Source organism: Chroicocephalus ridibundus, chromosome 17, assembly GCF_963924245.1.
Source record: "Chroicocephalus ridibundus chromosome 17, bChrRid1.1, whole genome shotgun sequence".
Lineage (NCBI taxonomy): Eukaryota > Metazoa > Chordata > Aves > Charadriiformes > Laridae > Chroicocephalus > Chroicocephalus ridibundus.
In genome coordinates this window covers 8,815,440-8,837,355 of record NC_086300.1, presented here as the reverse complement: position 1 = coordinate 8,837,355, position 21,916 = coordinate 8,815,440, and the positions used below count along the sequence as shown (strand labels likewise).

General features: G+C 54.7%; 1 protein-coding gene and 2 gene segments (V, D, J or C); all 3 read right to left on the bottom strand.

The window, feature by feature from the left end:
• The window catches only part of LOC134524591 (M1-specific T cell receptor alpha chain-like), a 292,071-nt gene that overhangs the window by 177,349 nt on the left and 92,806 nt on the right, over positions 1-21,916 (bottom strand). Inside the window, exon 3 of the mRNA XM_063354754.1 lies at positions 2,075-2,084. Coding sequence (XP_063210824.1) covers positions 2,075-2,084 — 10 coding nt within the window. The remainder of the gene's footprint in view (positions 1-2,074; positions 2,085-21,916) is intronic.
• On the bottom strand, positions 450-1,350 carry LOC134524593 (Ig heavy chain V region 6.96-like). The segment is given in 2 exon segments: positions 450-808; positions 1,219-1,350. Coding segments are annotated over 2 exon segments (396 nt in total).
• On the bottom strand, positions 13,750-14,737 carry LOC134524592 (Ig heavy chain V region 6.96-like). The segment is given in 2 exon segments: positions 13,750-14,192; positions 14,561-14,737. Coding segments are annotated over 2 exon segments (399 nt in total).

The following is a 21,916-nucleotide window of genomic DNA, read 5'->3' as shown; positions in this document are numbered from 1 at the left end:
GCCTCTCCAGACTCCCTAGACCATGGAAAAAAAACAGAGAGAGGTCCTGTCATAACATTGGCCAGCTCTTTCATACCCGGGCATGAATGCCAGAGGGACCCATAGATTTAGGTGCCGAAACAATGCAGATGAAATACTACAAACTGACCCCAAGCCCCATTTCCAATTGTCCCCAGTGCATCCTGGGGAGAGGAAGGGAATGCAAGAGTGAAGCTGAGCCTGGGAAGAAGGATGGCAGAGAGGGAGGATGGTTTCTTTAGGGATGGGGTAATTTTCTATACTCTCCATTGCACTGTATTTTAATTGGCAATCAAATAAATTCCTGCAGTGTGCAGGACAGGCCACAAACACCTGCTGTGCAAAGTGATAACCCTTCACTGCTGGAAACAACCATGGGTGACCCCATGCACATCACAGCACTCCCTTGCCCTATTGCTCTTGCACCTGGGCTGGGCCCCAGCAGGTTTCTGTTAAAGCTCAGCTGGATTTCCTGTCTCCGTGTCAACGGCACAGAAGTGGCGGGCAGAGTCCTGGGGCTGCAGGACACTCAGGGACAGAGAGGACTCGGACCGGGCATTGTCCCGGGACACCGTCGCTCGACCCTGCACAGACTGCCCGAACTGAGTAAATGAGGAATCAGGGCTGATGACAGACACCCACTCGAGACCACCACCGGGGGCCTGACGGTACCAATAAACGGGGTAATTCCCGAAGGTGAAGCCGGATCCGCGGCAGGTGAGGTGCACGGAGTCCCCGGGAGCTCGCAGCCCTCCGCCGGCCTCCACCAGCCTCAGCTGCGCCCACACCCCTGCGGACGGAGAGCGCAGGCAGCCGGGCAGCGCGCCACCACGGCCCCACGACGTTCCCCCGCCGCCCCGGCGCCCCCCGCCCCGGCACAGCCACAGCCGCCACCCGCCTCTCTCCCGGCAAAGCCCCGCGCCCGGGGCAATGCCCCGCCTGCCCCCCTCGGGGCTCAGCCGCGCCGGCTCCCACACTGCGGCCCGACCCGCCGCCCCAAAGACTCCCCCGCCCCCGGTCCCGGCCTCTCCCTCGCCCGGCCACCCCACCCCACCCGCTCCCCGCCCACGGCGAGCGCCAGCCGACAGCGCGCCCGGAGCGGGAGCAGCCGCAGCCCCGGCGCCCCGACACGGGCAGCGCCGCCCGCGAGCAGCCGAAGCCCCGGGTCGGGCCTCGCCGCCCTCCCCGCCCGGTTCTCACCTGCCGGCCCCGAGGCTAAGGCCAAGGCCAGGAGCCACGGCCCCAGCCCGGCCGCCATCGTGCCCTGCCGCGCCGGGGACGGACGGGGACCGAGGGCCCGGCGGGAGCCGCACAGGAGCCGAGCGGAGCCGCGCTCGGGACTGCTCCTGCCCGCCCGCTGGCGAGGGGGCAGAGCCCATGCCTCTGCCCGCCCCCAGCACCCCCGTCCCGGCCCGGCCCCCCGCTGCAGCGGCCCCTTTGGGCAGGAGAAGGGCGGGTGCGGGCAGGGCCGCGGGCGGAGGAGGAGCGCGGCTCCCCGGCACACCGAGGCTCCTGGCCCGGGGCTGCCAGCGCGGCTCCGCTGCTCTCCCGCCTCGTCGCCCTGCCGAGCCCTGCGCAAGGGCGTCGGCGCCTCGACCGCAGCAGCCGGTGCCTGGGCCGGGGCCGGCACCAGCCCCAGCGGCAGGCACGGGCCGTCGGCCCGCAGCGTCCCCTCGCAGGACCCTCCCCGTGCCCCGCACCCCCAGCCCGCCCTGGCCTCACTCCCAGCCCCTGCCCGCGGGGACCAGACACACAGAGGGCTGTGCTGCCATCCACAGGGACCTCCACAGGCTGAGATGCAGGCTGACAAGACCTCTCTCCCCATCTTGCTATAAGCCACCTTTCTATATGGAAAGGCTGCAATAACGTGTCCCCAGAGTTTCCTCTTCTCCAGGCTGAGCAACCTCAACTCTCTCAGCCTGTCCTCACAGGAGAGGTGTTCCACCCCTGTGATGATTTTTGTGACCCTCCTCTGGAGCTGCTCCAGCCACGTCCATGTCTTTCCTGCGCTGAGGACTCCAGAGCTGGATGCAGTACCCACAAGTCCCACAAATACCCACACCAGTACCCACAAGTCCTTCTCTCCAGCACTGCTCTCAATCCCTTCATCCCCCAGCCTCGACTGATACCAGGGGTTGCCCCAACCCAGGTGCAGGACCTTACACTTGGCCTTGTTGAACCTCATGAGGTACACATGGGACCACTTCTTGAGCTTGTCCAGGTCCTTCTGGATGGCATCCCATCCCTCAGGCATGTCAGCCACACCACTGAGCTTGGTGTCATCTGCAGATACCCTGAGGCTGCACTCAATCCCACTGTTTATGTCAGTGATGGAGACATTAAGCAGTACCAGACCCAATATGGACCCCTGAGGGACACCACTTGTCACTGGACCCCATCTGGACTTTGAGCCATATTGTTTAACAGAACAGCAAAGGGAACAAGAAAACAACAACAGTAACACAGATAGAGGAATGCAGAAACATGATTACAGTAGCACCGCTCACTGAATGGACCCAGGACACCCCAGCCCGCTCCCAGTGGCGACTTCCTGCTCCCTTCCCCAGCCAGCTACAGACTAAGCATGGCTCACATGGGATGGAACACCTGTGTCCCTACTACTTTCCCCTGTCTTATGTGTATATATATACACATACATAGATATTCATACAGATATAATGCCCTTAGTCCATGGACCGTCCCTCTAAAATGTCCGTTGAGTTCATTTAATCTATGACTTTCGGCTCCATCTGTTAGAACAGTCTCTCAGGGCAGGGGGGATGGTGTGTGGTGCTGGACTGTTGCATGCTGTATTTTCGGAGCCTGTGGCTGGTGCACCCGCTTTTCAAGTTGCCACACAAGAAGTCATTTCTGGAAGTCAAAGGGAGAGAAATAAACTCCGAGGTAGTGAATTTCTCGTGAAAAAGGAACCAGGAAGGATAAAATGGGCCTTCCAATCTGCATGAGATGTTTTGACTTTTAGAGTCCTCAGAGACATTGAGGGAGGATTGAAGAGGCATCTTACAAAAGGTCTGAGCTTCCAGTATTTCCCCCTTGGTCTCGTCTGGCTCACACATGTCTGAACGCTTTCTCTTGTTCTGGGTTGTTTGGTTTTGCGCGGCTGGAGCTGAACTTAGCAAGGGATGCTAAGAATAAAAGAAGGGCTTCTACAGGTACATCAAACAGAAAAGGTCAAAAGGTCAAAGAAAGTGTACCCTCCCTGATGACCAAGAATGGCAAACTGGTAACAACAGATGAGGAGAAGGCTGAGGTTCTGAACAATATTTTTGCCTCAGTCTTCACTGACAGCCTCTCTCCTCATGCCTCCCAGGTTGAAGGATCGCAAGACGGGGACCTGCGAGACAAAGTCCCTCCCGCTGTAAGTGAAGACAAGGTTTGTGACCACCTGAGGAACCTGAACATATACAAGGCTATGGGACCTGATGAGATGCATCCCAGAGTCCTGAGGGGACTGGCTGATGTAGTTGCCAAGCCTTTCTCCATGACATTTGAAAAGTCGTGGCGGTCAGGTGAAGTCCCTGGTGACTGGAAAAAGGGAAACATTGCACACATTGTTAAAAAGGGTAGAAAGCAGCACCCTGGGAACTACCACCCTGTCAGTCTCACCTCTGTGCCTGGGAAGATCATGGAACAGAACCTCCTAGAAGCTATGCTAAGGCATATGGAGGGCAGGGAGGTGATTCGAGACAGCCAGAACGGCTTCACCAGGGGCAAGTGCTGTCTGACCAACCTGGTGGCTTTCTACAATGGAGGGACTGCATCAGTGGGCAAGGGAAGAGCTACAGATACCATCTCTCTGGACTTCTGCAAGGCCTTTGACATGGTCCCCCACAACATTCTTCTCTCTGAGTTGGAGAGATATGGATTTGACGGGTGGACTGTTTGGTGGATAAGGAACTGGCTGGATGGTCGCATCCAGAGGGTGGTGGTCAATGGCTCGATGTCCAGATGGAGAGGGGTGACAAATGGTGTCCCTCAGGGATCCGTATTGGGACCAGTGCTGTTGGATATCTTCTTCAATGATTTAGACAGTGGGATCAAGTGCACCCTCAGCAAATTTGCCATTGACACCAAGCTGAGTGGTGCAGTCGAGAGGCCAGAGGGACGGGATGGCATCCAGAGGGACCTGGATGAGCTAGAGAGGTGGGCCCGAGCAAATCTTATGAAGTTCAACAAGGCCAAGTGCAAGGTCTTGCACTTGGGTAGGGATAATTCTGGTCATCAATACAGGCTGGGGGATGACGTGATAGAGAAATAGCCCTGCAGAAAAGGACTTGGGGGTACTGGTGGATGAAAAGCCGGACATGAGCCAACAATGTGTGCTTGCAGCCCAGAAGGCCAATCGCATCCTGGGCTGCATCAAAAGAAGCATGGCTAGCAGATCAAGAGAGGTGATTCTCCCCCTCTACTGTGCTATCTTGAGACCCCACCTGGAGTACTGCATCCAGCTCTGGCGTCCTCAGCACAAGAAGGACATGGCCCTGTTGGAGCAGGTCCAGAGGAGGGCCACAAAGATGGTCAAAGGGCTGGAGCCCCTCTCCTATGAAGACAGGCTGAGAGAGTTGGGGTTGTTCAGCCTGGAGAAGAGAAGGCTCCAGGGAGACCTTATAGCAGCCCTCCAGTACCTGAAGAGGGCCTACAGGAAAGCTGGGGAGGGGTTGTTTGCGAAGGCATGTAGCGATAGGACGAGGGGAAATGGTTTTAAACTAGAGCAGGGTGGGTTTAGATTGGACATTAGGAAGAAGTTCTTTACAATGAGGGTGGTGAGACACTGGAACAGGTTGCCCAGAAAGGTGGTGGAAGACCCATCCCTGGAGACATTCAAGGCCAGGCGTGATGAGGTTCTGAGCAACCTGATCTAAAGATGTCCCTGCTTAGTGCAGGGGGGTTGGACTAGGTGACCTTTAGATGTCCCTTCCAACCCAACACATTCCATGATTATATGATTATGAACCCATAGGTTTTTTCACCTTTGTCCTTCCAATTCTCATTCCCATCCTGCTGAAGAACTAGTGATTGATCTGCTAGTGGGGCTTAGCTGCCTGACAGGGTTAACCCACAGCAAGGAAGAACTCAGCCGGCTAATCATAATGGAAGAGCCTGGAGTCAACCACCACCTGGCAGCAACAATGATGTCATTGGGAGAGCTTTGCCTTTCTTTTCAAGTGAAGCAGCATGCTTTCCCCCTACAACACTTCTACAAGATTTATGCATAGTCTCTGAGGGCTACAATAGTGGCAAACATCACGAGGGTGGGGGATCGGTGCAATGTGCCATGCAATGTGCCATGAATTGTGGCTCACCTGATGCGGCATCAGCATGGGGTTCCCAGCATCAGAAGAGATGTAAGATTTTACAACTTCCTTCCACCTTTCTTGGGATGTTCATGAAACAGCTCTCTCTCCTCTACCACCCTGAGCCCTGGGAAAGTGATGGAGCAACTGGGCCTGGAAACCGTTTCCAGGAACTTGAAGGACAAGACTGTCATCAGGGTTCACAAGGGGCTAGTCATGCTTGAGCAAGATGATAACTCCCTGCCATGTGGCATCATGATCGACAAGAAAAGCTGGGGCAAAGAGGAAAGCACAGGGGAGACACTGGGATTTATGCCATTGTCCTCCCGGGTGACCATTATGTGTGAGGAAGCCCTGCTTTCTTGGAAAGGCCTAAACACCTGCCAGCCCACAGGAAGTAGGAAATGAATTCCTGATTTTTCTTCCCTTGCGCATGCAGCTTCACTTTACCTATTAAAATGTCTTTATATGTAGTCAGCAAGGTGTACCGCTTGTATCATCACCACATCCACAAGGAAGAAAAGGAGGGTTATAGTCACTTGCGCCTCTCTCCTGAGGGAATAGAGGGTCCAGTATGCCGGGCAGACCCTCCTCACAGGGATGTCTGCTGTCTTCCTGGAGCCCAGGTTAAGGACATAACTAGGAAAGTCCCTAGTTTGATACAGTCCTCGGACTACTACCCGTTACTGATTTTCCATGTAGGTGGAGATGAAGCTGCGACTCGTAGACCAAGAGCAATCAAGGGGGACTTCAGGGCCTTGGGAAGGTTGGTAAGGGAGTCTGGGGCACAGGTGCTTTTCTCCTCACTCCTTCCAGTTGCAGGCAGTGACACTGGAAGGAACAGGCGCATCCAGTCCATTAACACATGGCTCCGTGGCTGGTGTTGCCGCCACAATTTTGGATTTTTTGATAATGGGATGGCCTACATGGCACCGGGCTTATTGGCGTCAGATGGGAAACACCTTTCTCAATCTTTCTGCCCAAGAGATTGTGGGGCTGATCGACAGGGCTTTAAACTAGATGTGAAGGGGGAGGGGGATGATAATATTAGGTTTGTCTGTGCCAAGCTGTGGGATAATACGTCAGGGTTAGAGAAACGGGGCGCATAGTAAGGACCTTTGACCTGTTTCCCCGAGGCATGCTGGGGACGCTACATCACAGCCAAAGTCTTACAGAGACGAGCCAGGGGCTCCTGAGGTAGTCCGAGTCAACAGGGAAACACGCGTGAAACACCCCAAGGGGTGCTCCTCTAAGAAGGCGTCAGAGCCAACAGCCCGGCTGAAGTGCCTCTACACGAATGCTGGCAGCATGGGCAAGAAACAGGAGGAGCTGGAGGCTACCGTGCTGCTGGAAAGCTATGACAGAATCACCATTACTGAAACCTGGTGGGACGAATCCTGTGACTATCGATGGCTACAGGCTGTTCAGAAGGGGCAGGCGAGGAAGGAGGGGCGGAGGTGTTGCCCTCTATGTTAATGAAGGGATAGAGTGTGAAGAGATGTCCCTAAAGAATAGCCAAGGGGAAGTTGAAAGCTTATGGGTAGGAATTAGAGACCGAGGCAACAAGGGGAACCTTTTGGTTGGTGTCTACTACAGGCCTCCTGATCAAGGGGAACCTACTGATGAAGCCTTCTTCTTCCAGCTACAGAAGGCATTGTGTTCGAAGGCTCTCATCCTGCTGGGGGATTTCAACAACCCCAACATCTGCTGGAAAAGTAACACAGCGAGCTGTAGATGATCCAGGAGGCTCCTGGAGTGCCTTGACGATAACTTCCTAAGACAGGAAACAGACAGCCCTACCCGAGGGGATGCCATACCGGACCTCATAGTCACCAATGCCAGTGAGCTCATTGGGGATGTCAGAATTGGAGGCAGCCTGGGCTGCAGTGACCACGCACCGGTGGGAGTTCACGGTCCTGAGGGGTACGTGCCAGACGAGGAGCGTAGTCAGGACCCTGAATTTTAGGAAAGCAAACCTCCAGCTCTTCAAGGAGTTAGTCAAGAGGACCCCCTGGGAAACGGTCCTCAGGGACAAGGGGACAGAACAGAGCTGGCGGATCTTCAAGGATGCTTTCCATAGAGCACAAGAGCTCTCGATCCCCAGGTATAGGAAATCAAGCAAGAAAGGGAAGAGACCAGCATGGCTGAGCTGGGACCTGCTGGTCAAACTAAAGGCAAGAAGGAACTGCACAGGCAGTTCTAGCAGGATCAGATATGCTGCGAAGAGTATAGGGATGCTGCCTGGTTATAGAATCATAGAATTTGTTGGGTTGGAAGGGACCTTTAAAGGTCACCTAGTCCAACCCCCCTGCACTAAGCAGGGACATCTTCAACTAGATCAGGTTGCTTAGAGCCTCATCAAGCCTGGCCTTGAATGTCTCCAGGGATGGGGCCTCCACCACCTCTCTGGGCAACCCGGGCCAGTGTCTCACCACCCTCATTGTAAAGAACTTCATCCTAATGAAGGAAGACCCAGGGAACTACAGACTGGTCGGTCTCACCTCTGTGCCTGGCAAGATCATGGAACAGATCCTCCTGGAAGCTCTGCTAAGGCACATGGATAATAAGGAGGTGATTGGTGACAGCCAACATGGTTTCACCAAAGGCAAATCGTGCCTGACAAATTTGGTGGCCTTCTATGATGTTGCTACAGCATTGGTAGATATGGGGAGAGCAATTGACGTCATCTACCTGGACTTATGCAAAGTGTTTGACACTGTCCCACACGACATCCTGGTCTCTAAATTGGCAAAGCATGGATTTGATGGATGGACCACTCGGTGGATAAGGAACTGGCTTAATGGCGGCACTCAAAGTGTTGCAGTCAATGTCCACATGGAATCCGGTGATGAGTGGCATTCCTCAGGGGTCAGTACTGGGACCGGTGCTGTTCAACATCTTTCTTGGCAACACGGACAGTGAGATCGAGGGCACCCTCGGCAAGTTTGCCGACAACACCAAGCTGTGTGGCACCGTCGACACACTGGAGGGAAGGGATGCCATCCAGAGGGACCTGGACAGGCTTGATAGGTGTGCCGGTACGAACCTCATGAAGGTCAACCAGACCAAGTGCAAGGTCCTGCACCTGGGTCATGGCAATCCCAGGCACAAATACAGGTTGGGCGGAGAATGCCTTGAAGGCAGCCCTGAGGAGGACTTGGGGTGCTGGTGGACGAGAAGCTCAACATGAGCAGGCAATGTGCACTTGCACCTGAGAAAGCCAACCACATCCTGGGCTGCATCAAAAGGAGCATGGCCAGCGGGCCGAGGGAGGTGATTCTGCCCCTCTACTCTGCTCTCGTGAGACCACACCTGGAGTACTGCATCCAGCTCTGGAGTCCTCACCACAGAAGGACATGGATCTGTTTGAACAGGTCCAGTGGAGGGCCACGAAGATGATCAGAGGGCTGGAGCACCTATGCTATGAGGACAGGCTGAGAGAGTTGGGGTTTTTCAGCCTGGAGAAGAGAAGGCTCCAAGGAGACCTTATAGTGTCCTTCTACTACCTAAAGGGGGCCTACCCCAAGGATGAGGAGGGACTCTATATCAGGGAGTGTAATGATAGGACACAGGGTAACGGCCTCAGATTGAAAGAGGGCAGATTTAGCTTGGATATCAGGAAAAAAATTCTTTACTGTAAGGGTAGTGAGGCACTGGAACAGGTTGCCCAGGGAAGATGTCAATGCCCCATCCCGGGAAGTGTTCAAGGCCAGGCTGGATGAGGCTTTGAGCAGGCTGGTCTAGTGGGAGGTGACCCTGCCCTGGCTGGGGGGTTGGAACTAGATAATCTTTAAGGTCCCTTCCAACGCAAACCATTCTGTGATTCTGTGATGTGTAATCTAAACCTGCCCTGCTCTAGTTTAAAACCATTGCCCCTTGTCCTATCACTACATGCCCTGCAAACAGCCCCTCCCCAGCTTTCTTATAGGTCCCCTTTAGGTACTGGAAGGATACTATAAGGTCTCACTGTAGCCTTCTCTTCTCCAGGCTGAACAACCCCAACTCTCTCAGCCTGTCTTCATAGGAGAGGGGCTTCACCCTTTGACCATCTTTGTGGCCATCCTCTGGACCTGCTCCAACAGGTCCATATCCTTGTTTTGCGCAGTACTCCAGGTGGGGTCTCAGGACAGCAGAGTAGAGGGGGAAAATCACCTCTCTTGGTCTGCTGGCCATGCTTCTTTTGATGCAGCCCAGGATGCGATTGGCCTTCTGGGCTGCAAGCACACATTGTTGGCTCATGTCCGGCTTTTCATCCACCAGTACCCCCAAGTCCTTTTCCACAGGGCTATTTCTCTATCGCATCATCCCCCAGCCTGTATTGATAATGAGGATTGTCTCAACTCAAGTGTAGGACCTTGCACCTGGCCTTGTTGAACTTCATAAGGTTTGCTCAGGCCCACCTCTCTAGCTCATCCAGGTCCCTCTGGATGACATCCCGTCCTTCTGGCCTCTCAACTGCACCATCCAGCTTGGTGTCTATGGCAAATTTGCTGAGGGTGCACTTGATCCCACTGTCTAAATCATTGATGAAGATATCCAACAGCACTGGTCCCAATACGGATCCCTGAGGGACACCACTTGTCACCCCTCTCCATCTGGACATCAAGCCATTGACCACCACCCTCTGGATGCGACCATCCAGCCAGTTCCTTATCCACCAAACAGTCCACCCATCTAATCCATATCTCTCCAACTCAGAGAGAAGAATGTTGTGGGGGACCATGTCAAAGGCCTTGCAGAAGTCCAGAGAGATGGTATCTGTAGCTCTTCCCTTGCCCACTGATGCAGTCCCTCCATTGTAGAAAGCCACCAGGTTGGTCAGACAGCACTTGCCCCTGGTGAAGCTGTTTTGGCTGTCTCGAATCACCTCCCTGTCCTCCATATGCCTTAGCATAGCTTCTAGGAGGTTCTGTTCCATGATCTTCCCAGGCACAGAGGTGAGACTGACAGGGCGGTAGTTCCCAGGGTGCTCCTTTCTACCCTTTTTAACAATGTGTGCAATGTTTCCCTTTTTCCAGTCACCAGGGACTTCACCTGACCGCCACGACTTTTCAAATATCATGGAGAATGGCTTGGCAACTACATCAGCCAGTCCCCTCAGGACTCTGGGATGCATCTCATCAGGTCCCATAGACTTGTATATGTTCAGGTTCCTCAGGTGGTCACAAACCTTGTCTTCACTTACAGTGGGAGGGACTTTGTCTCGCAGGTCCCTGTCTTGCGATCCTTCAACCTGGGAGGCATGAGGAGAGAGGCTGTCAGTGAAGACTGAGGCAAAAATATTGTTCAGAACCTCAGCCTTCTCCTCATCTGTTGTTACCAGTTTGCCATTCTTGGTCATCAGGGAGGGTACACTTTCTTTGACCCTCCTTTTCTGTTTGACGTACCTGTAGAAGCCCTTCTTGTTATTCTTAGCATCCCTTGCTAAGTTCAGCTCCAGCCGCGCAAAACCAAACAACCCAGAACAAGAGAAAGCGTTCAGACATGTGTGAGCCAGACGAGACCAAAGGGAAAATACTGAAATCTCAGACCTTTTGTAAGATACCTCTTCACGGAATCACGGAATCTTCAGAGTTGGAAGGGACCTCTAGAGATCACCTAGTCCAGCTCCCCTGCTAGAGCAGGATTGCCTAAAGCACATCCCTCAGGGCTGCATCCAAGCGGGTCTTGAAAATCTCCAGAGAAGGGGACTCCACAACCTCCCTGGGCAGCCTGTTCCAGTGCTCTGTCACCCTCACCGTAAAGAAGTTTTTCCGTGTATTTGAACGGAACTTCCTATGTTCTAGCTTGTGCCCATTGCCCCTTGTCCTGTCACTGGGAACCATTGAAAAGAGCCTGGCTCCGTCCTCCTTAAACCCACCCTTTAGATACTTGTAAACATTAATCAGGTCCCCCCTCAACCTTCTCTTCTCCAGGCTAAAGAGTCCCAGCTCTCTCAGCCTTTCCTCATAAGGGAGGTGCTCCAGTCCCATAATCATCTTGGTTGCCCTTCGCTGGACTCGCTCCAGTAGTTCCCTGTCCCTCTTGAACTGGGGAGCCCAAAACTGGACACAGTACTCCAGTTGTGGCCTCACCAGTGCAGAGCAGAGGGGAGAATGACCTCCCTCGACCTACTGGCCACAGTCTTCCCTATGCAGCCCAGGATGCCATTGGCCTTCTTGGCGACAAGGGCACAGTGCTGGCTCATGGATAATTTGCTGTCTACTAGGACCCCCAGGTCCTTCTCCTCAGAGCTGCTTCCCAGCATGTCCGCCCCTAACCTTTACTGGTGCTTAGCATTCTTCCTTCCCAGGTGCAGGACCTTACACTTGCTTTTGTTGAACCTCATGAGGTTCTTCTCTGCCCAGCTCTCCAGCCTGTCCAGGTCACGCTGGATGGCAGCACGGCCCTCTGGAGTGTTGGCCACCCCTCCCAGCTTGGTATCATCAGCGAACTTTCTGAGGATACACTCTGTCCCCTCATCTAGGTCATTAATGAATATATTGAACAAAATTGGACCAAGTATTGACCCCTGAGGGACACCACTGGTTACAGGCCTCCAACTGGACTCTGTGCTGCTGATCACAACCCCCTGAGTTCTGTCACTCGGCCAGCTCTTGATCCACCTCACTGTCACCTCATTTAGCCCATACTTCCTCAGCTTCCTAATGAGGATGTTATGGGAGACAGTGTCAAAAGCCTTCCTAAGGTCAAGGTAGATGACATCTCTTCAATCCTCCCTCAATGTCTGTGAGGACTCTAAAAGTCAAAACATCTCACGCAGATTGGAAGGCCCATTTTGTCCTTCCTGGTTCCTTTTTCAAGACAAATTCACTACCTCGGAGGTTACTTCTCTCCCTTTGACCTCCAGAAATGACTTCTTGTGTGGGCACCTTGAAAAATTCTTGCTTTTCTCTCTGGACTATCAGCTGTTGTGCTGGAGTTTGAAGGGTGAATCTGCATGGGAACCCAATGTTTATGGGTGCTGAAAAGACGGCAAGCAGCAGACTGAGCAGGGCTGCTCAGCACGGTCTCTATGAGGGACTCGGGTGTGCTGTTCTTTGGGTAAAACAGAGAAGACAGAGATGAAGAGACGAGGAGAGGAGAGGAAGAGGGAGAGGGAGAGGGATCCATCCAGAATGACTTGGACAGGCTTGAAAAGTGGGGCCGTGTGAACCTTATGAAGTTCAACAAGGCCAAGTGCAAGTCCTCTGTGTGAGATGGGGCAATCCCAAGAACAGTACTGGCTGAGCAGAGAACGCATGGAGAGCAGCCCTGAGGAGAAGCACTTGGGGGTGTTGGTCAATTAGAAGCTCATCGCAAACCAACAATGAGTACGTGGCTTTCTAGCCAACTGCATCCTGGGCTGCATCCCCACAGCATGGCCAGGAGGGCAAGGGAGGGGATTCTACCCCTCTACTCTGATGAGACCCACCTGGAGTACTGCATCCAGCTCAGGACCTGGACCTCCTGGAGCGAGTCCAGCAGAGGGCCATGAAGATAATCAGAGGGCTGGAGCACCTGTCTCCTATGAAGACAGGCTGAGAGACATGGGGTTGTTCAGCCTGGAGAAGAGGAGCCTCTTGCGAGACCTTGTAACTGCCTTCCAGTGCCTAAAAGAGGCCTACAGGAAAGATGGGGAGGGACTCTTCATCAGGGAGTGAAGCGATAGGAGGAGGGTAGTGGTTTCAAACTGAAAGAGGGGAGATTTAGATTAGCTATTAGGAAGAAATTCTTGACTGAGGGGGTAGTGAGACACTGGAACAGGCTGCCCAGAGAAGCTGTGGATGCTCCATCCCTGGAGGTGTTCAATGACAGCTTAGATGGGGCTTCAAGCAACCTGGTCTGGTGGGAGGTGTCCCTGCCCAGGGCAGGGGAGCTGGAACTAGATGATCTTGAAGGTCCCTTCCAACTCTAACCATTCTACTGTTCTGTGATTCTACCTCCCACAATAACCTTCTCCATATTTTTAGCAGGCACTGAAGGGAGACTGAGAAGCCTGTAATTACCAGGCTTTACCTTCTTTGCCTTCTGGGAAATGGGGATAACATTTGCCAGCTTCCAGTTGTCTGGGCCTCTCCAGACTTCCAAGGCCATTGAAAAAGAACAGAGAGAGGTCCTGTGATAACATTGGCCAGCTCTTTCATACCCGGGCATGAATGCCAGAGGGACCCATAGATTTAGGTGCCGAAACAATGCAGAAGAAATACTACAAACTGACCCCAAGCCCCATTTCCAATTGGCCCCTGTGCCTCCTGGGGAGAGGAAGGGAATGCAAGAGTGAAGCTGAGCCTGGGAAGAAGGATGGCAGAGAGGGAGGACGGTTTTTTTAGGGTTGCGGTAATTTTCTATGATCTCCATTGCACTGTATTTTAATTGGCAATCAAATTCCTGCAGTGTGCTGGACAGGCCACAAACACCTGCCATGCACAGTGATAAGCCCTCACTGCTGGAAACAGCCACAGGTGACCTCACACACATCACAGCACTCCCCTGGCCCATTGCTCTTGCACCTGGGCTGGGCCCCAGCAGGTTTCTGTTAAAGCTCAGCTGGATTTCCTGTCTCTGTGTCAATGGCACAGAAGTAGCGGGCAGAGTCCTGGGGCTGCAGGGCACTCAGGGACAGAGAGGACTCCGACCGGGAATTGTCACGGGACACTGTGGCTCGACCTTCCACTGTTGGCCCGTACTTCTTCATAGTACCCGAGAGTGCACTGATGTAGGACACCCACTCGAGACCACCACCGGGGGCCTCACGGTACCAATAAACGTAGTAATCCTTGAAGTCAAAGCCGGATCCGCGGCAGGAGAGGCGCACGGAGTCCCCGGGAGCTCGCAGCCCTCCGCCGGCCTCCACCAGCCTCAGCTGCGCCCACACCCCTGCGGACGGAGAGCGCAGGCAGCCGGGCAGCGCGCCACCACGGCCCCACGACGTTCCCCCGCCGCCCCGGCGCCCCCCGCCCCGGCACAGCCACAGCCGCCACCCGCCTCTCTCCCGGCAAAGCCCCGCGCCCGGGGCAATGCCCCGCCTGCCCCCCTCGGGGCTCAGCCGCGCCCGCTCCCACACTGCGGCCCGACCCGCCGCCCCAAAGCCTCCCCCTGCCCGGCCTCGGCTTCGGCCTCTTCCTCGCCCGGCCAAGGCGAGCGCCAGCCGACAGCGCGCCCGGAGCGGGAGCAGCCGCAGCCCCGCGGCCCCGGTACGAGCAGCGCCGCCCGCTGGCAGCAAGAGCCCCGGGCCCGGCTCTCACCTGCCGGCCCCAAGGCCAATGCCATGGACAGGAGCCACGGCCCGAGCCCGGCAGCCATCGATGCCCTGCCGCGCCGGGGCCGGACGGGGCCCGGCGGGAGCCACACAGGAGCCGAGAAGGAGCCGCGCTCGGGCCCGCTCCTGCCCGTCCCGCCGGCTCGGCCCCTCGCCGGGGCAGCGCCCATGCCTCTGCCCGCCCCCAGCACGCCCGCCCCGGCCCTGCCCGTCCCGGCCCCCCGCTGCCGCGGCCCCATCCGTCAGGAGAAGGGCGGGCGCGGGGAGGGCCGCGGGGCAGGGCCGTGGGCAGAGGAGGAGCGCGGCTCCCCGGCACACCGACGCTCCTGAACCGGGGCTGCCAGCGCGGCTCCGCCGCTCTCCCGCCTCGTCGCCCTGCCGAGCTCTGCGCAAGGGCATCTGCGCCTTGGCCGCCCGCAGCCGAGGCCGGCCCCAGCGGCAGGGACGGGCCGTCGGCCCGCAGCGTCCCCTCGCAGGACCCTCCCCGTGCCCCGCACCCCCAGCCCGCCCTGGCCTCACTCCCAGCCCCTGCCCGCGGGGACCAGACACACAGAGGGCTGTGCTGCCACCCACAGGGACCTCCACAGGCTGGAGATGCAGGCTGACAGGAATCCACTGCAGCTCAACACGGGCAAGAGCCAAGTCCTGCACCTGGGCAGGAACAACTCCTTGCACCAGGCCAGGCTGGGGGCTGCCCACCAGGGAAGGACGTGCTCAGAGAAGGACCCCAATGGTTCTGGTGGACAATGTGACCATGAGCCAGAAATGGGCCCTTGTTTCAAAGAGGGATAATGGTGTCCAGGGCTGCACCAGGAGGAGTGTTTGCAGCAGCTCAGGGAGGTGATCCTTCCCCTGTACTCAGCACTGCTGGGGTCACTCCTGGAGTACTAGCTTCTCTTCCTAGAAGCGGAGTACAATAAAGAGCTGGATATACTGGGGAGAGGCCCGTGAAGGGTGACGGAGATGATTATGGGTCTGGAGCACCTCTTAGATGAGGAAAGGCTGAGAGAGCTGGGACTGTTGACCCTGGAGAAGAGAAGGCTTGGAGTGGGGGGAGATTCATCCCATCATTGGGGGGAGCTTCCTCACTAGAGACCCTACTAAACCCTCTCTTCCCACCTTCCTATAAGCTCCCTTTCTATATGGAAAGGCTGCAATAAGGTGTCCCCAGAGTTTTCTCTTCTCCAGTCTGAGCAACCTCAACTCTCTCAGCCTGTCCTCACAGGAGAGGTGTTCCACCCCTTTGATCATTTTTCTGACCCTCCTCTGGAGCTGCTCCAGCCACGTCCATGTCTTTCCTGTGCTGAGGACTCCAGAGCTGGATGCAGAACTCCAGGTGGGATCTCAGCAGAGCAGAGAAGAGGGGCACAATCACTTCCTTTGACCTGCTGCCCACGCTTCTTTTGATGCCACCCAGTATACAGTTGGATTTCTGGGCTGCGAGCACACCAGTACCCACAAGTCCTTCTCTCCAGCACTGCTCTCAATCCCTTCATCCCCCAGCCTCGACTGATACCAGGCGTTGCCCCAACCCGGTGCAGGGCCTTACACTTGGCCTTGTTGAACCTCATGAGGTACACATGGGACCACTTCTTGAGCTTGTCCAGGTCCCTCTGGATGGCATCCTGTCCCTCACGCATGTCAACCACACCACTGAGCTTGGTGTCATCTGTAGAGGCTGCACTCAATCCCACTGTCTATGTCATTGATGAAGACATTAAGTAGTACTGGACCCCATACGGACCCCTGAGGTATACCACTCGTCATTGGACTCCATCTGGACCAAAAAGTCTGAGAGATCGGGGGTGCCTTACCCTGGAGAAGAGAAGGTTCAGGGGGATCTCACTGATGTATAGAAACAGAGGAAGGGAGGGGGCAGGGAGGGCAGGGCCAAGCGCTTTTCTCTGGTCCTCAGTGACAGGTCACAAGGCAATGTGCAGCCTTATGTGACACTTTTTCACTGTCAGGGTGACTGTGCACTGGCACAGGTTGCCCAGAAAGGCTGTTGGTTCTCCCTGCTTGGAGATATTCAAAAGCTGTCCGGAGATGGTCCCAGGCAACCAGCTCTAGGAGGCCCTGCTTGAGCAGAGGGTCCGGATGACCTCCTGAGGTGCCCCCCAACTTCAGGATTTCTGTGAGTCTGTGAAAGGCTCACGGGCATGTTCACGACTTTGTGATATGTGCCAGGGCAGAGGGGAAAAATGAAACTTGGACTTTACTACTCCCCTGATGACTTCCAGGAACAGCTTTTTACAGGACTGTTGAGGAAAACGCACTTTCCTCTTTTGGCTACAAGATTCAAAGCTGGAACTCAGGAGAGTTATACAGGACTCACTCAGGAGTGATACAAAAATGTCATATGGGTGGGTAAAAGAGGAGCACGCGGAGGACTCGGGAGAGGTATTCCGCATGGTTATGTTTGCTGTATTTGTGGTGTTCAGTCTTCTGATAGATCTTATGGTTCTTCTGTAGAGTTGCAGACACAGGTACATGCACATGTGAACAGGTTGTACAACCCCCTGCACAAACCCAGAGCCTGGCTTTGGAAGGATGAGGAATAACATGCATCCCCATTTGACCACTTGACTGGCTGCTTCCTGGAGCCCGAGAAGCGTACTGCTGGCCACAGCTTGTTGCTGGAGGCAGGGCTCCTGGACTGAGCAGAGGGCAGGGAATTCAATGGGGAAATGACTGTTAGAGCCCCTCCATTTCTCCATCAAAACCACCTAACAGTCACTGCTGGAGGGCTGCAGGGCATACCTGGCAGCATGCTGGCAGCGCGTGAGGTCATGAGGAGAGACTCGAGGTCTTCCCCCAACCAGGACGCAAGAGTATTCCCAAAGCATTTCCAGACCCACAAACTGTCTCTTAAAAGCTCTGGCTGGCCGTCAGGCCTGATGCTGTCCTTTCATACTCCCCAGGAAGGGCATTAGAAAGTGCAGCAGAAGTGGAGCCAGTTTTGCTCCTAAGATGGCAGAAAAGTTGAGGCTGTAATGGACCTCTGAAAAGGTCTGGTTTAACTCTCCTGCTTGAAGCAGGGTCAGCAAGAGTAGGTGTACTTGATTTGTTTGTGATGGAGTTAATTTTCTTCAGAGAGGCCTGTATGGGCAGCTGCAATATTTTATGGCAAATACCGTGTTGAGAACACACCAAAGTTTTAGCTGTTGCTGAACGGTCTTTACACAGTGTCCCTGCCTTCTTTGTTTCTCGTGTTGCCCATCAGCTGTAGAGCTGACCACTCAGGAGAAGAGCCTGAGGAGTAAAAAGTGGCAGAGAGGAGGTGGTATGAACTGGCCACAACCCCCATTCCCCTTCCCCTATATGCCTCTTGGAGGGAAGAGGTAGAGAAGTTGGGAGTGAAGTTGAACCCGGGAAGAAGCGTGGGATGGCAGAAAGGTGGTTTTAGATTTGTTCTTATTTCTCGCTGTCCTGCTCTGATTGGATTGATAATAGATAAAATTTATTTCCTCAAGTCGAGTCTCTTTGGCCTGTAAAGGTAACTGCTGGGTCATCTCCTTGTGTGTTTCTTGACCCATGTGCCTTTCATTGTGTTTTTTTCACCCTGTTCAGTAGAGGAGGGGGACTGACAGAGTCGCTTGTTGGGCACCTGGAGGCCAGCCAAGGTCAACCCATCACACCTTGTCTACTTCTTCCCGATCAGGTGATCTGTAGTAGTCACCCACTACAATGTCACCCCTCCATCTACTATGGTACAGGAGTAAGCTACCACACCGCCTCTCCATGATCCCACATCTACAACCAAGCCACAGAGGTAAAACTGGGCCAGGCTGGACAGCAGCCCAGACAATGTGTAATAACCAGCACGTCACTAGACAGTCTCTGAAGTTCCCGCAATACATCCTCCTGCATCATAAATACTTATCTTCACCGCTTTTGACTGCAAGCACGCCAAAGTTTTGTTTCCTGCACCTGCCAATACGTGACAAACATCTGGTTAGTGGCTGTTAGAAAGAAATGCTGAGAGTTGAGAAACTCCCTATCAGTTGGGTTTTGGGTCCACGCTGCTGCAGAGCTGCTCCAGGTTGAGCCTGGCACCACAGTAATACACTGCTTCATCCCCTTGCTTTGCTGCCTGGATCTGCAGGGTGAATCTGTTCTGGGAGCTCTCCACTGATCCCTTAACGCAACCCTGGATATCTTCTCCAGAGGCATCACCTTCCTGGTAAATCCATTCCAGAGAGCCACGTGGCCCCAGCCGGTACCAGGACATGTAGTACTTGCTCATACTGTCCCCACTCATGCTGCACTGGAAGGTGACTCCATCTCCCTCTCGCATGGCCAGTTCCCCAATGTGCTGCTCCAAGGCCACCTGGCCAGTGACTGCTGCAGTGAGGAAGAATAAGCCATGATCGCTCCAAGATTCAGAAAAGGTCACGGCATTGCTGGTGGGGACACTGGGATAGCACTGGACTAAATTTGTTCTCTTTCAACCCAACTGACAAAGATGAGTAGAGGAACTGAGCTGGTACCAGGAATCAGGGCTCATGAGGAGAGAGACACCACCTTTCCCTCCCTCCTTTTCCCTGTCAGACAAGAAGGTTTTTTTGATTTAACGATTTGGTGCAGGAAGGATTTGCATGATGGAGGACAAATCCCTTTGGCTTTGCCAGGCTGTGATGGTGAGGAATTTACTCTCCTGTCCCTGATACTGCTTGGAATGTGCACAAGGACCTCTCACAGGCAAGTGGGGCTTGGATCCTATGCTGACCTCAACCTGCTCTTTGCAAGGACAAAGCATTAGGCCCAAGGATGGGGGTGTACCAGGTAGATTCCCTGCCTGTTCCCACACTGCGGAGCAGCCAGGCTGGATGGAGGTGCCTAAATCGCAGCTAGAAGAGGAGGAACTCATCTCCCGCTGTGCTCTGCAGGGATCGGTGGGGAGGTAGAGGCGGGGTGCAGGTCAGGCTGCAAGTGGTTAGCACAGCTCTGTGGCGAGCAGAGCACAGGAGCATGCTCAGTTCCTGGGAGGCATCACCCCTTCCTCTTCCTTTTGCTTACCTATGATGGGAAAGAACCCCACGCACAGGGCAGTCCACACGGCCAGGCCCCACTCTGCCTCGACTCTCTGTAGCTTGTCTCCGCTGGCAGAACAGCTCTGCCCACATCTGCCCTGTCTGTGCCTCTGTCACTGCAGTCAGTCCTAGTCCCTCCTGGTCCCTCCCTCGGTCTATGACAACAGCGAAGGCGAGAGGTGGGGGCTGGAGGAGCAGAAGAACCTGAAGCTGTTGGTGAACTCTCGGGTGTCTCTCATCCTGCAAGCTGCAATACCAGAGAGCTCGCTTGGCAGGAAAACCTCTAGTGGGCAAAAGGTGGCATGTTGCTGTAGAGCCACCCTCGACCTTCCTCTGAGGAAGGACTGCAGTGTTTCTGCTGGGATTTTGGAGCTGGCCCGGCGGGCGGCAAGTTGTCCTCCCAGGGCACCCTGGCTCCTTGCTGCTTGTGAGCTGCTGCTCCTGGATGGGAGCCACTGACCCCTCTACTCTTGTGGACAGGGCGCTCCATGGCAGACGTGCTCCTCACCCTGCTCTTGCTCAGCACCCTACTCCTCCACTCGCTCCCTCGTGCTGACATTTCTCCAGCAGCCTCTTCCCACCAAAGCCTTCCCAGATGCCCCCAAGCAGCAAAGGCAGCAAAGGGCAGGGGAGACCCAGGATTTGCTGTGCACTGAAGCTCTGGGGTACATGTGCAGGTTCAAGGCCCCCAGCTCATCCCCCAAAACTCATGTGCACAGGACTGAGCAGGGACCAGGCTGTTGGGGCTCCTCAGCAGAGCAGGGACACTCCCTTCTCCATTCTTACCCTACTCAGCAGGAACCCAGAGCTCCCCCTAGGACCTTTGTAGCCACAGGAGAGGACACCTGCTGAGCCCTACAGTGTCACTGTTTTGACTGGTACTACCATTTTGGGATGCCCAAATTCCATGCTGCCCCTCTGCAGACTCTCTGAGTCTTTCCCCTCCTCTTCCTCTTCATGTGTGCTCCAATCTGGCCCCTTAGGGAAGGGATCCAAGACGGTGGGAAGGCGAGTTGCAAGATGGTAGAGGAACCCATTGAACCTGGAGGTGGTCTAAGGTGCCCTGAGACACTTGGAGCTGCCCCAGCATGGTAGGATACCCCAGGTTCCCCACAGCCCCCAGATCATATCTTCCTTGTTGGGAGTCCTTCCACAAAATTCTATGCTGGACCTCAGTGTACACGCTTGAATATATATGCTGGACCTCATGTACACACATGAATATATATGCACAGAGTGCCAACACTTCATGCACAAGGGAAAAGGTGCCCTGCAGCTCAGCTCCTGCTGTTTGCCTGTTCTGGGGCTCCCTGATCAACATGAGCTTTAAAAGCTCAATTCAGCTGTGGTTTGCCATAATCAAATCTTAGTTCTTCAATGCTTGTTGTGCTGCTTCTTAAACAAACTGCTTTCTCTGTTGCTTTCTTCTGGGAAAGACTGAGAAGAACGGAAGAAGGATATTAACTTGTTCATGGTTTTGTGTGTGCTTGTGAGATACTCTGCTGCTGCTGCTGCTGCCACAGCACCTCTGTGCCCCTTTCCAGGAAAGCCAGCCCAGGCTACTCCTCAAAAGCCTTTTTGCAGCCAACCAGGAAAGACCTGGCTGAATTTAACACCCCTCCTTATTTTCTGCCCCGGCTTTGCCTGTCTTTCAAGCACTGTGCCCTTTTCCAGCTCTCTGGTGCTGCAGAAATACGTGGCTGTGTCTGCAGCTGATGGCGAGAGCACTTCCAGCAACAGCTGGTTCCTGGAGGAGTCTGCAGAGCTGGTGACTCGTGTCTGGAAGAACGAAGCAATGTGCTGAAGTCCCGTGAAAGGATACAGCAACGCTATGTGCTGCAGGTCTCTGCCAGGAGTCTGACGGATCCAGTCCCAAGCGTAGCTGCTATCGGTGACAGGTACACCAGAGATGCGGCAGGTGAGCGTGAGTGACTCTGAGACCTTCCCTACCACGGGGCCAGAGGCCTCTATCTCCACCTGAGAAAGGGCGCCTGCAACCCCAGGAGACAAGGATAAACAGGCAGGAACAGTTCAAGCAATATCTTCATCTAATCCACTGCTTCCCTGGGCTTCTGCCTGTGATCTCTGGGATCCAGCAGCTCCAAACACACATGTTCACAAGCTCTTGTTCCTGTTAGAATCTCAGATCTGGGAGACCTCCCCATTCTCCCAGTGGGCTCCCAAATGACCCTCTGTACTTTCTGTATTTCCTCTCCTAGCTACTTAGTGAGTGAATTGTGACAACTGGACTGAGCGGACCTGAGCCGTGCCCAAAACCTGAGCACGGCTATTACCACACCTCAACAGTC